The following is a 15078-nucleotide window of genomic DNA, read 5'->3' on the forward strand; positions in this document are numbered from 1 at the left end:
CTGCAATCACTCCCTTACAGGAGGGAGGTGTGTTGGAGATTACCGGGTCTGGCGAGAAGCTATAGGGGGAAGTAGCTCTGGGAAGTGGAGGAAGCTTGGATAGTTGGTAAACCCAGAGGATAGAAGGAAGGAGTAGAACAGAGCCCGGAGAAGTAGCAAACAGGTCTGGGAGTAAGTAGCCCATAGTTGCAGCACACAGGGTCCTTGGGCTGGAACCCTGGAGTAGAGGCTGGGCCCAGGTTTCCTACCAGCCACTGGGGAAGTGGCACAGCCCTGGACAGACAATGGAGGACTTCCTGGAACAGCAGAGGTGCACCTTGTCCAGAGAGACTTTGAGAGACTCCAAAAGGGGAGGACTATAGTGATTGGCCAGAGGGCCAAGTCACAAAGAAGATTACTCAGAGTTCTGGAAGGTGAGATTGAGATGACGGGTTGAACGACCACAGGAAGGGGGATCCAACCAGTGGCAAGCTAATCCCCAGATGAGCCACAAGGAGGCATACCAGTGGTGAGTAGCAAAATCTGTTGCACCTCATTGTGCTAGGTGCTGTACAGATACAAAACAAAAAGACTTTCCTGCCCCACAGGGAATTTACAAATTGAATTAGAAATGTTTACAGATATGTCCCTAGTTGATGTAGAGATACCAATGGACAGTGCTGTTGTTTAATATTGCTATGTTTATACATGCAGTTAGAAGGGAAAAAAACCAAACAGATTCAAAAGGTTAACTTTATTATAATACCCCTGGAAAAATTATCCAACATGCAAGCCACATTATCTTGTGCAATTTATTTAATATCTAATTTACATGCATATTTTGAGGACTTTACCATTTTTAAACAATGTTATCATTCATCCCACTGGTGATTAGTCAGTATAAGCTTCAAACACTGTTTACACTGCAGTATCTCTATTTTTGTAAGTGAGAAGTGGACCAACGTGACTACACTTTGATATAACAATTAACCAGGAAAGACAAGGTGTTCTAGGATTTTTTTTTAAATCTTACATTATTTACAAAAATGTATACCATTTTTAACAGAAATCATGCAGTGTTCTTATAATTATTCACCCATTCACAATCCATCATTATTGGAAAGCATCACTTAGAACCATGGTTTTAAAAATACATTCACCTCAGTTATTTGTTACACAGATAAGGACGCTACAGGCAAAATGCTCTGATTTTTGAACCAGAGCATGAATCAATATAGTGGTACAAAAATACCAAAAAAGCAAGATGCACTTCTAAAACATACCCGATTCTCAGTTCTCTTGGAGATGACCAACTTGATATTAATCTATTACAGAATTTTCCTTTCACAGATTGAACACATTTTGAAGTGCTTTATCATAGGATGTTTTCATTAAACCCCATGAGATTCTCATACATTTTGAAAATGTACTTTGCAATATTTGCAAACACTCAGAATTTCTGAATATGGACACTTACTTTTCTAACTGTTCCTCACATGCAGTAGTGGGGCAATGTTGATCTCATTTACTGATCTAAATGTGGAATAACTCAATTGAACAGTTATTCCTGATTTACACTAGTGTAATTGAAATCAGAATCTGGCCCTGTGCTGCCTTTGAGCTCTTTTTTTCTCTGTAAGAGAATATTGAAACCTTTTTATTATAGGATTTAAGACTCCAGAATGTCAAGGGATTAGTGTGTGTTTTATATATCCTGTTGGTTTTCAAACAAAACTGTGTAATTTAGTCATTTGGTTATCTTTTATACTGATAATTCTCTCACTTTTAAAAAAATGTGCTCCAATGAATTCATTGAGCCTGGTCCATTAAAGAGCAACGGGGAACTTTGAACAATAGATGCTTGTTTCACAGCCACTGCAAATGCTTAGAAAGCCCTAAATTGCCTTTTATACTCAACAGCCTGATAACAAAGGCTGATTTTCTTTTTTTTTCCCCCAATTGATTTGATGGTTCACTTGACCTTTAAAAAGACATTACATAAACCTTTACCGCTATTACAGAAGTCTTTTGTCAAGTTTAATTTGATTTTTTTCATGCTGTAATCATTTATCCTTAAATTAACTGTACCAAACCAACCCAAAATGTGCTTTACTCTGGGTTTGTATGCTCATTAATTTTTAGAGGTTTATTTTATCTAGGAAGGACCCTAATCTTTCCACAGGAGTTCATACTGAGAATGTGCTGAGCCTCTCCTTTGAGGTAAAGCTGAGTGCCCTGTACTCCCATCAGCATTGCGAGGAGTTAAGGGTTCTTGGGGTCCTTGCAGGACCAAACCCTAAATGTCTCTTTTCTAGATATGGTGGGTTTTTTTTTACAGTGAAAACATTTAAAAAATAAAATTATGTAAAGATGTGTAAATCTCTTATTACTAACATTTTAAAATGCATGTAGATCCCCCATATTTAACATCAAGCAGTATAGCAGCAAAATGTTTTAACAACTAAGCAAAATTAATCTTCTGAAATAAATAAAATAGCTATTGGTTGAGGGCCAGATTCTACCATTTTATGTTGACTAGAACCTCAATCTAGAGATATAGTTTCAATGTAAAATTGGCATAATCAGGTTCTTAGTTGGGATTTGCTATCTCTGCCTCCCTGTTTTTGTTCTGGTTTACCTTAATCTTGGGACTTTAACCTCCGAGATGGATTACCATCCAGGGTATGTCTGCACTCTAGCTGAAGGTGTAATTTCCATCTGGGGTTGTCACACTCTGCTGGCTCTGATCAACCTAGAGTGCTAAAACTAGCCGCATACTGCGACTACAGGGGCAGGAGGATGGGCTATCTGTTCTGAATTCAATCCTATCTGAGACCCTAAGTATGCACTCAGCTAGCCCATCCCACTGTCCATGTAGCCACGACTATTTTTGGCATGCTGTATCGAGCATTTCCAAACTGGAAATTACGCCTTTCAGCTCCAGTGTAGATATGAAACCGCAAGAGTCTATCCCTATCTAACTTTACCAATACAATTTAGGACTGGGTTTGAGGTCCCTGTGATGAAATATTCATTCAGTATAATTTTTTGTCCTCATCCTGTCATCCTTCTTTGAGAAATGGCTTTGAATGTCAAACCTGGATATCTCCTGTAAGCTCCTCCTCTCACTACTATAGCACTGGTTAAAGGATAAAAAGTCTTTTGAAAGTCCACCAGTATAAACATGTCTCCCTGCTGCAGAAATCACCTTCTGAAGGGAAAAGAGCCACGAGTATTGCACGCTCCATTGCTTGAACTGGAATCACTTAAAACCATGCTCTTCACTGATGCTGCTGGTAGAAAAGCAACAGATGCTGAAAACTCTCAAGAGTTCAGCTGATGTATTGGACCACCGAGACCATATGGTGTTATGTTTCGCTACTTCATCTGGAAAGGCACAGAGAAGAGGCCAGTTGTGTTCCAAACTGTTTTATTATACTTGTCACTGGCATATTTTGAGTTATGGCTAAGGCCCTCTGCAGCATGGTTACACCTCATTTCTTCACTTGTGCACTTTGAATTTATTGTGTTTCTATCTTTCTCTTTCGCCTTCTTTGTTGAGTGCATGTGATTGAGTAGTACAAATGCCATTCCATGGAGTTAGAAGGGCCAGGCCTTCCTGTTAGTCATACAAGGATTCAGATACCCCACTGCTGGGTGCAGAATAAAATTCTAGACTTCTGACAGTGACACGTCATCAGAGCTAATTGCCATTAAAATCATTTCAGATTTTGAGTGCCTCAGCATGGGAGGGATGGCCTAGCTGACCTCTTGAGGTCCCTTCCAGCCTTACATTTCTATGATAGACAGAAACCTGGTAGAATTTTGGCATATGGAAATGAGTTTTCTCCTTGAAGATTTATAGACAAGACCTCCATAAGCTGGGCCTCAATTAGAAAGGCCCTGTATTCTGCAGCAGACTGGAAATGTGGTGGCCAGTTCATTTAGATGTAACTGGGAGGTTTTTAATGAATTAAGCAGAAAATGAAGATTGCAATTACCAGAATAGTCCCTGTGTTCTTTATTCTGATATGAAATGCAGTTTATTTTCTGTCATCCCTCTGCTTTCAGTTGTCAACATCCATGGAAGTTTTTGCATTGACAGTGCGTGCTGGCATCATGGAACTTGTGGGAAGGCTGGAAGTTTTGGCAGCTGGGACAGTCGGGGCTCTTGCCACAGTGCGGCCTTTTGGGGCTAAAACATATTTGGCTGGATTTTTCTCCTAAAATGATAAGCAGTGAAATAGTTCATATTTAAACTGTCATCTTTTGGTTTCAGAGTCAATGTCCTAGTAAGAAGAACAAGACAGTTCATATCTCCCAGGGCTACTGTATCAGTAGACGCTTGATTCACATTTTCAAGGTTTTATTCTCAAGCTTAAAGGCTAAAAATGTTCTGTTTTTGTTTTCCTAATGAATCTTAGATTCTGAGGTAAAAATATGGGTAGCAAATTTGGTGGCCTTAGAATTGTGAAATAAATGGTGCCCTCTGTATAGGCAAGTGGGACGTTAAATTTAAAAATCACCAATGGGCTGTTCTAATAAACTGCCACATGGATGACCTGAGTTCAGGTTTGGCCTCATTGTGGAACTCTCACTCTCCGCTTGCTCTCAAACTCATTCAAGTCCATGGTAAAACTCTTCTGACTTGAATGGGTGCAGGAATGGCCTCTATATTCGATGGTTGAGAAACAAATAATCCTGCCTCTTGGCAGAGGATTAGACTTAGATGACCCTTGTGGTCCCTTCTAACCCTAGGTTTCTATGGTTCTATGAGCTAATGGAGTACTGAGGGGGCTGATGCTCTTAAGGGAGAAGGAAAGACAAAGTATGGGGAAAGAAGGATGCTATGGTTCTTGAATGCTCCCATGCCTACTTTTTCTTAGGGTTGTGTTTATTGTAGCTTAGTTGAGAGAGGCTGTTTTTTCCTGTTTACAGCAATGGGGCAGTGCACACCATGCATGTAACTGCTTTGTGAGGAGAGGGCAGGGCTGTAGCAGAGAGAAAGAAATAATCCAGAACAAAACAATCCGGTAAAATTACAAAGGACTATATCCAGTCTTGAGCCCCTAACTAAGCAGAGGTGAAAGCATCTCCTTAGTTAGATATGGTAGTATGAGGGGGAATTCATTCTCTATCTCCTGGAGTAACTAACTCACTCACTCTCACAATGAGCCACATTCTGCTCTCATTGACACTGCTGTATAGATTTACAACAGTGTAAATGAAAGCAATATTTGGCTTTGCATTTGTTATAACCACAGTGATTTATCCCCCGTGTAACTCGAGGGATGAATTTGGGTGAATAGGTGCAATTTACCCAGACAGTATTCTGTTACTGAAGCCATTATTCAGATAAAGAATTCTACCCAAACAAACAAAAATCAAGTTACTGGTCACAGTGATCAATATTGTTTTGGGGCCAGAGTAACGAGATCTGTTATGCAAACAATAAAAGTAGAATTAATGCCAGCACACAGCTGCTCCACTGGAATAACTGTGCCAAACTGGCATTATTTTTTAGCATACACTCCACTCTGGACCAGGATCCATTGTTCGATAGTGGCTTTATTCCTGCAATATTGCACATGATGTTGTAAACATCGACCGATCTGATTGGAGGCGCCCTGAAGTTAGATTTGAAATCTGAAACAAAGAAATGCAAAGATATGTTTTGGTGTCTGAATGGCAAGGAGGATTTAACGTTGGATAATTTCTTTTGCTTGAGGCTTTGAATTGCAGGAGCATCCAATAAACAAGGAATCAGGTGGGATGGGGACCTTATGTCTTTCCAGAGACTAATAGAAAGTCTTGCGAGTAGGATACAAAATTATCTGTTAAAATTAATGGGGCAAATAAGAAAAGAGAATGGAACTATTAAACACAGGAGCTATTTAAATGTTTAAGTGTTTGTGCATTTAAACATTGCTCTGCTGCCTTTTCAGCAGACAGTTTTGCTTTGCAATGACTGTGTAAAAGATTTTGATTCTATTTTTTCCTCCCTCATCTGTGAAGAGCATGCACTATTCAATATTTAAAGGGTCTGACAAACTGGGACACAGAAATTCTCTATGTAATGATGCAGCAGTTGTACGATATAAGTAATAACCACATGGATGCTATCAAAGGGGCTACTCTGCCTTCATGAGCCCTTTGCCAAGACTAAAAAAGGATACCTATATTTCATATAGAGTTAAAAGAGCTCAAGCCTAGCTGAGAACAGCAATGTTCAATGGATTGGAAACTGTTTTGAGAATTAGGAGATTTCCTGTGTAGCCCTGGGCAAATCACTTGATGTCTCTGTGCTTAGTTTCCCCATCTGTAAAATGGGGATAATGGTACACACCTCCAGAGTGTGTTCAGATCTGCAGATGAAGTCCTGTGCACCCTGTATATTTGTAGTAGTATAGAAATAGCATAATATACATCACACAGAGATCAGGGTCTGAGACTCCATTTCATCCCAGATAATTACAGTTGGTTGGGAAGTCCATGATAGTGTGCATGTCATGGAAGTGTACATAGCAACACATCATGAGAGGCCAATGTGCCAAAGAACACTGAAGGATTTAAACAACTGAGGATCCCAAACAATACAGGACCTATTGATGTGCCCATGTGTGAGTACATTAACAGGAAGGGGTACTCAATGCTGATCCAAGGCTTGGGCGATCATAGTGGTAGGTTCCTGCACACCTACTTTAGGCAGCCATACAAAGTGCATGATGTCTGAACGGCAAAGCAAATGTAATCATTGTTTCTTCCCCAGTTTCACATAAGATCTAGAGGCTAAAAGGAGAGCAAGCTTGCTCTACTTTCATATGGGCTGTGATGGACAGGCTCCATGTCCAGAATTAACTTCTACATCAACGCTCCACCCAAAACAGTGCAGCACTGTGGATCTGCCTTTTCTCTGAAGCTATTGTAGAGGCGGGGTGGGGTAGGGAGTTTGTGGTTATCTGATCATTCATTTGGCCTACCTGGCCCATATGCGAGGAAGAATCCCCTCATGTTCATGAGCTCATTGTCATATCCATGCCACCCATTTTGCCAGGCCTCCTTTTTCCCTGTGCCATTCTCCCAAAATGGAAGTTTCTCTTTACTCTGGGGAAGAAAAACAAAACACAGGTTAACATATAAATGCCATAAGAGGGAGCCTTTAAATAATGAAAGAACTGGGTAATTAATAATGTATCATAACCTTTATTTTATAATGGAGTTTATGTTCTGCCGCCATAGTCATAGGATCATAGTAGTCAGAGAGGGAAAAGACTTATTAGATCATCAAGTCCAGCCCCTGAAAGGGCAGGATATAGTCACCAATAGGGGACATAGCAAGTATACTGAAATGGCACTTGATTTATTACAATAGAATACAGATGTAAAACGAAGGCACATAAGAATATTCTTATATTTTTATTACCTTCAGTTGTATACAATGCCACAACTTCAGGCCCTGAGCCTGAGGGTAGCTAACAGGGAAGATAACCTTTCCAGTTTCTATTCCCTTCTTCTCTGAATGTTTCTGGTGGGTGAATATAGATACAGAGCTAGTCCATAACACTGAGTTCTTCTATGGCTGCTTCCTAGCAATGCCACTTTCTGACCAATTTCTGTTGTTCAATTCAGTGGAATAATTTACATTTAATTTTGTACTTTGCCCTCATTACCAATGTCATAAAAGCCAGAAAAGGAAAAGATCTATTAAATAAGTTGGTCCATTTCATCCAGTCAATCCAATCAACACAGGACTCTTCCCTACAACAAATTCTCAAATATTTTGTCTTGTTTGCTTGTTTTATTATTGAAGCAATGAGGCTTCCTTTAGGAGACTATTCCATAGACCTGATTTAGGAAGTTTTTGCTGGGGACATTCTTCAGATGCTTGTACAAGGTCATCGTATCTCCAGTTTGTTTTCACTTAACCATGTTACACAGAAATAGTACTTTTAAACATTTCTCTGGAATCAGTCTCTCCAGCTCCACAGTAACTAATACTTAGGAAAAATTCATAGTAGTATTTGTAATCTAGGAGGCTCCTAGAGATCTTAACAAACTGACATACAAACAATATTGGAGGGTTATTTCCTCCATCACTGGATTGCATCCTCCCTGGAATGAAATGTTGCAGCTGTTGAACACCACACAAATATTTTAGGGCATGAAATAAAGAAGACAACATAGTTGTGTCTGAAACTGCAGAGGGAATTTATGAAGGCCATAATGTAATTATCAGAGTTGGAATTTTGCCAGAACCCCGGAGTTAACACACCTACTGTTTGTAAAAGGACCATGAGTCCTGAATGAACACAAGTGGTCAGGAATCAGGATCTCACTTTTACATCCAAAAATGGCATGTTTAGCAGTGCCTACTAACACCAGACCCGGGCATCGGATCAGGACTAGAGCTGGGTGATCAGTGAGAAATAATTGTAATCTCTTCAGTGACTTCTAAATAGTATTTCACTTCATCAACTAATAATATGTTAAAATTCTCCTGACTGATGAGTGACAGTGGCACTGAGTGGCCAGGCCAAAGACTAGAGAGCCAGTGTGTACACTTTGTATCCATAGCTCCTGTAAACTCGGATCAGTGATGAGACAGACTGAGTTAAGATCCATTTCCATGTTGTTTATATTTATTATCTGATTTTATTCTCTCTTCTTCCCTCCCCCTCCCCCAAACAATTGACCATGGATAGAAACTGTGGGATCTATACAAAATTTTATTATAAAGTGTAGATCTTTAGACTGCTAACTGCAGGAAGCCCTTGCGTATCCGTGCATTTCTTTGTATATAACAGTCAGCAGATGTACAAGATAATTGAACAGTTCTAGTTGACAAATTAAATCTGTTGCCTTGTCTCCATCGATTTCACTGACAGCACTCAGAGCAAGCAGAAGAGAAAATGGAGTCAGTCTGCTTTTTTGTATGGTCTCCTACTATAGTGCCTGCCTACACCGCTATTCTGCTTTATGGAGTTCCAGAAAACTAATGGGCTGCTCACCATAGAACAAGTTGTACAGCATTTGTAGGCATCCACTCAAGTCATGCCAAGTCTTATCTAAGTTGCAAAGTTTCTTTGGAGATATCATGATGACGTGGCTGAAGTTAATCCCTTTAAAAACACTGCCAGATGTTATGGACTCAGCTGTTTCCCGAGTAATGCCATACTCACGAAACAGAATGCCCTTCGATCACCAGCCCAAGAGTACAAAGAGAATAGTACCTTACTGCTGCTGTGAAATGAAGTCAGAAACATAGCAACTTTTATCTCATTTGCTGGTATTTGGGTCAGAAAACCTGTTACTTTCTTTTACATTGGCAAATAGTTGCATAGGGTCATTAATAGCACTGGCTTCAGGCAAGCAGAGTATGGGCACGTGCTATGCCAGCTTCCCAACATAGTGTTCCCAGGACACCACACTCCTAACTCACAACCCAGTCCTGGGCTTCTGCTGAGAGGAGAGTACCAGTCGCTCAGAACTGTGCCAGCATGTGCGGTGATTTTGTGATATGCACAAATGGGAGGAAGGATGAGATTTGACAAACCTGTTTCTCATGTCTAACTTAAACCAAGACTGAACATTGATCTCGAATGGTGAACCACTAATGTACAAGGCCACGCAATTCCCTAACCCTCTTGACATTCTAAAGTTCTCCTACATACTTCTGTTTGCCTGTAACTACAAATTCAGCTTGTTTAAACTGCAGAAAGTACAGCAGTAGAGGTACATAACATATATACAGGCCAGCAAGCAAAGCATTAAGTATAGAGGTACTGAAGCACAAATATTTTATAGGGAAAATTAAACTGAGGTAAAGAATGAGTAATGGTTCAGGAGGAACAAAATAATATCAACACCCAAACCAACAGAACTAAAAAAAAAAAAGGTGGGGAGGGGGAGTATTGAGCTTTGGATACTGAAATGCAAAAGTGAAGTCTGGAACGTATGGAGAGGGTAGAAAATTCCAGAGACATTCCCCCTTTCTGCTCAAAAATAGTGCCAGCAGTGCTCAGAGAATACTACTAACAATGGAAAGTATTTAAAAAAAAATGTAAAAGGTGAACACAATAGGAAAGAGCTTGGCAAACTCTTCAGTGGTTTGGGCAGAAAAATAATTGAAATCTCAATTATTACTTCAAAAATATGACACAGCTTCTTTTTCAAATCTGAGTCTCTGGTAATGAAAATACACCCGGGCTGTGGAAGAATTGAGTGAATGCATGAGAGGGCATTCTTGAAAATCAGAAACAATAGGGAGGAATAATTTTGTAGTAAGCAATGTTTGCTCGACTGTTATGAAGGGATTGTCAAATTTCCATTATTTAAATTTTTTTCAGTATACATAAGTGTTCTGAATGTTAAGCTGGTACTGTACAAAGGGTTTTAGTTACAACCTTTTTTCTAAAATCAATTAAAGAAAATGGTTTCAGATACTTTTTTATATACTCTTGAAACTCAACAGTGGCATTTAGATTTTTAAACTGAAAATGTGCAGCTCGCCATCCGTATTCAAGAATGATTTTTTTAAAGGAGGCATTGAAACTCCCCATCACATACTAGAGGTGTTATGTTGGAAATGTGGCAGTCAGATAACGATATGACAGGCATAAAAGGAGCTGTTCTGTTTAGCTATGTTAATTTGTGAGGCAAGTGTGGTATAATTATTAGAAAGACTGGGGGCCAGTACTCCTAGGTTCTATTTCCAACTCTGTTACTGACTTATGTCACTACTAAGTGACTTTGGACAAATCACTTACCATAGTGGTGTCTTCATTTACCCCTCTATAAAATGTGTACAACCATAGTTACCTAGCCTCAGCATTGTGAGGCTTAAATAACATTTGTTGTTAAAGCTGCTCGAGAATTTTTTGAGGAAAATTTTTTCGCCAAAAAGTTATTTGTGGAAAGAGTTTTGATGAATTTCCCAACTTAAAAAAAAAGTTGGAAAAGAAGTTTTGAAAAATGTTGAAATGTCACCTTTTGACATTTTTGAAACCAAAAAGTTTTGGATTTTTGGTTCAAAACTCTTTTAGTTTCAAATTTTTTTTCAGGATTTTGATTTTTTTTGTCCCAATTTGAGATGGGAAAACTTTTCAAAATCTTGAAAATTATCACGGGATGGGAAAACTATTTCCTGACCAATCCTATATGCAATGCACTTTGAAAGACTTGAATGAAATATAAATACTAAATACTAGGAGTAATATTTTATAATAATGAAGAACTTGTATGAAAATCTCTATAACAAATTCCACTATTTTAAAAAAAAATGCTTCGATGTTAAACGCTGTATACTAACTGAGTTCTGTAATATTTAATTAACAATTTGCCTACTAAAATTCATCCTTGCAGTTTCAATTGGATAAGGTATTCTTCATTTCCTGTCTTCAGACTGTGGTTGCGTCTGTATGCACTGCAAGATGAGTGCCTCCCATGGGCATTTAACACCTTTGTGGAAGGCACTCTGAAATAGCAGTTGTATTCCACCCCAGAAGTGATTGCATTTCAGTGGTGGTTTAACTGAGTCCTATGCATAGAAATCAGTGCTCTTGATTATGCATGCATGCATGCATGCATAATCCATGCATATACACACACATGCTTCATTAACATAGTTGTGCTTATGGCAGATAACAAAATGCTCATCTTCAACCACTTGTAATCATTCACTTACATACACCTAAAACAGTTACTCTTTTGAGTAAATGCTGTATTTTATATCACCTTTGGGCACGGGTTCCTTATGAATGTTTTTTTTTTCTATAACAAAAAAACCCACCCCCTTTGCATTAAATAGAGGGTGGGGAAATTACCAGAAGCAAAGGAATTGTTGAAAATTGTAGTAATGTAGAGCTTAGTGGTGGGGAGATGGTAGTAAATAATTGGAAATGAGGGGAAGTCAAGAGAGCAGATAGTATTTTTAAGGGACAATATGATGTCAGAAAAGTACCCGGGGAACCAAGTTGAGGGTACTGTGGTGGAGGAAATATTGTCATACATTAGGATAATCTTAGGTTGCAAAAGAAAGTAATCCCTGAACCTAACCAGAGGAAGGCTGAAAGGAAAGGGTAAACTGGATGAAGAGGAAAAATAATTATATGCAAAAGGGAATAAGTTTCAACTCTTATTATTCCACAACAGGACAAAGGACCAATCTTAACTTAGATTCAATGTAGTTGTCACACCATTAGTTTCATTTAAACGTACATTTCTAGTATTTAAATGTGAGGCGGTAGTATTTATCCCAGCTAAACTCTGAGTCAATAGTATAACTCACCATTAATCTTATAATTTTCCATCTTTTTTCTTATTCATTTTATATATTATATTTTTTAACCAGACTGGTAAGTCAATAATTTGTTCATATGGTTTACCTCTGCTATGAACCATCCTTCCTCAGCCACAAGAGTTAAAGGAGACACAAATTTCCCTTTTTTGTAATAGAATCTGTCTGGAATTTCCTCTGTGCTATAAACATTCATGTGTTGCACAGCTTTCAGTTTATTATGCACCTGTAAAAGAAACAAACATTATAAAACCATCTGCCTGTAAAAATTGCATCTGCATCTGTTGGTGAGGAGAAACTTCTGCATTTTTAAACCAGATAGCTTATCTTCGTAAGTGTCCAGTTGTGTGCACAAATATTCATTAATGCATGCAAATATGAGACTCTGCAGGTGCAAATGGGTGTTTATGCAAATTTGGTAGGTGTATTTTAGGAGGCTCCTTTGAAAATTTGCCACACACGCAAACACAATTTGTGTGTATACACACATGTGCACAGATGTACACTGAGCTACAGCACTGGAAACAATTATGGAGACACTGAATTAAACAGTGAAAAAAAGTGTGCTCTAGTAGGCAGAGCAACCTGGGCCTGGGGTGGGGAGGGAGAGGATTTGAGGGGCAGTTGCCCTGGGCCCCTGTTTGAGGTAATAGCACTCATCGGTCTCATAACGATGCTGTGATATTAATTCATCAGTGTTTTATTGGAGCTTTGAAGATGCTCAGCACTATGTAAGTTCAATTAGCTTATTAATATTATCCTATTGTCTAGAATTTCTGCATAAAAATGTAACCCAAATTATTCAGCAGAAATACTTAGAGAACATATTGTTGAGAAGGGTCATTTTTTAACTTAAGGGTATATATCTCTCTTCCCCAACAGTTTTCATTGTTATAACCTACATGGAAGGATAGATGCATTAATTGTGTGGTAATGTTCCCAGCCTTTAAGTGAAGTGAGGCCAATGGCCTGAATATTTAAGTGATAGTTTCAGATGCGTGCAGGATGGATTTGCTTTTTTTAACTTCTTCCCTGGCCAAATATACACCTCACATGGAAATGCTCCACAATTACAGCCACCATCAAGAAACAATGCACCAGAGTCTAATAACTGGACTCACTGGGTCAAATCCTGCCACTCTTATGTTGAGTTGAACCTTAATTCATGAATAGTCCTGTTGTTTTAAAATTGAATTGGACTACTCAAAAGTATCGTGCTGGGAATACTTCACATGAGTTAAGAGTGGGAGAGTCTGGCTTGCAGGAAAAAGGCTGAACTTCCTGGAGTCTGTCCACACTGATAGCTTTGAGATGGTTACTGCTGGTGCTGTTACAGTAACTGCCTCCTAGGGCTGTCTACACTTAAAATGCTACAGTGGCAGAGCTACAGTACTGCAGCTGCACCTCGGTAGGGCTTCAGTGTGGATGCTCACTACAGCGACAGGAGGAGTTGGCCCATCACTCTAGATAATCCTACAGGTGGTAGCTAGGTTGATGGAAGACTACTTCCATTTACCTAACACTGTCTACACTGGGGGTTAGGTCATCTTAACAAAGTCTCGGGGGGGCATGGGGGATTTCCACACCCCCTGAGAGACGTGGCTATTCTGATGTAACTTTTCAGTATAGACTAGCCCTAAATGATCAGCTGCAAACTCAAATGCACTCTTGAGGACTTGGCCACACTTGCAGATGTAGAGAGCCGGGAGTTAAACCGGCCTTTGGAGACTGCAGCAGGGAAAACACTGCTGCGTGTTCACACTGTCAGCTGCAAGCGCAGGGGTGTGGCCAAATTAGAGAGACCACAGAGAGCAGTGCATTGTGGTAGCTATCCCAGTGTGCAAGTGGCTGCAGCTGCTTTTCAAATGAGGGGGAGTGTGACAGGGAGTGTGTTGTGTGTATGTGGGGGAGAGAGAGTGTGTTTTGGGGACAGAGTGTGTGTCAGCATGCTGTCTTGTAAGTTCAGGCAGCAGCAGACCCCCTCCCCACTGCCTGTCCCTCTCACACACTCACAGCATTCCACAGAGCAGATAAGCAGCCGGCTGTCAGAAACGGAGCTTTGAAAGGGGATATCCGCATACCTGCAGCTGAGTTCAAAACAATGACCAGAGTGGCCACTTGACGTCAGGGGATTATGGGATGTTTCCAGAGACCAATCACAGAGCAGTAATGCAACACGTCGTCCACACTGACACCCGCGCGTTTCAGCCAGAGCGCAGCAAGCTTTATGCTTCTCATGGAGGTGGATTACCAGGAGCGCTCCAGCTTCAGAGTCCAGGCGCTCTAAGTCCCTTGCCAGTGTGGACACCTCAAGAGTTAGGCGCCCGGGGCTGATTTAATGAGCTCCAACTTGCAAGTGTACCCAAGCCCTTAGATAATGGGAAGGTTAGGGAGGACAGCCCACTCTGGGCAGTAGCATTCCTAGGGAAAGATGATAAATTTCATTTCCTTAAAAAAAGCCCCAGAAACTCCCATTAGGGAAGTGAAATGGGTACTACTGATTACTCTGTGCTCTGGAGTCCTGAAGAAAAATCCATCAGAAAAACGTCCCCATGCAGCAACACCCTGCATTCCATCACTATCCAGGGATATAGAGCCATTTAATGGAAGTTAAGCAGGTGCTTTGTTGAATGGGGGCATGAGCTCTGTCAATGTGAGCAGCAAGCATTACAGGTGGCTGGTGGTTTCCAGATCCAGCCAAAAAATGTAGAGGCCTCTGTTATGAGACTGAGGCAGGTCAGCATCCAGAAAGAGGGCATTATGAGTATTTTAATAACTGTGCGAGCCCTACATGAAAGCTCTGG

General features: G+C 40.0%; 1 protein-coding gene across 1 annotated transcript in view; it reads right to left on the reverse strand.

Moving 5' to 3' along the window:
* Positions 1 to 5419: 5419 nt before the first annotated feature.
* ENPP6 (ectonucleotide pyrophosphatase/phosphodiesterase 6) overlaps positions 5420 to 15078 on the reverse strand; it is a 53392-nt gene continuing 43733 nt past the window's right edge. The window contains exons 6-8 of the mRNA XM_077814534.1: positions 12363 to 12500; positions 6960 to 7083; positions 5420 to 5625 (exon numbers count right to left, since the gene is read on the reverse strand). Of these exons, the coding sequence (XP_077670660.1) occupies positions 5420 to 5625; positions 6960 to 7083; positions 12363 to 12500 (468 nt within the window). The remainder of the gene's footprint in view (positions 5626 to 6959; positions 7084 to 12362; positions 12501 to 15078) is intronic.

Source organism: Eretmochelys imbricata, chromosome 4, assembly GCF_965152235.1.
Source record: "Eretmochelys imbricata isolate rEreImb1 chromosome 4, rEreImb1.hap1, whole genome shotgun sequence".
NCBI lineage: Eukaryota > Metazoa > Chordata > Testudines > Cheloniidae > Eretmochelys > Eretmochelys imbricata.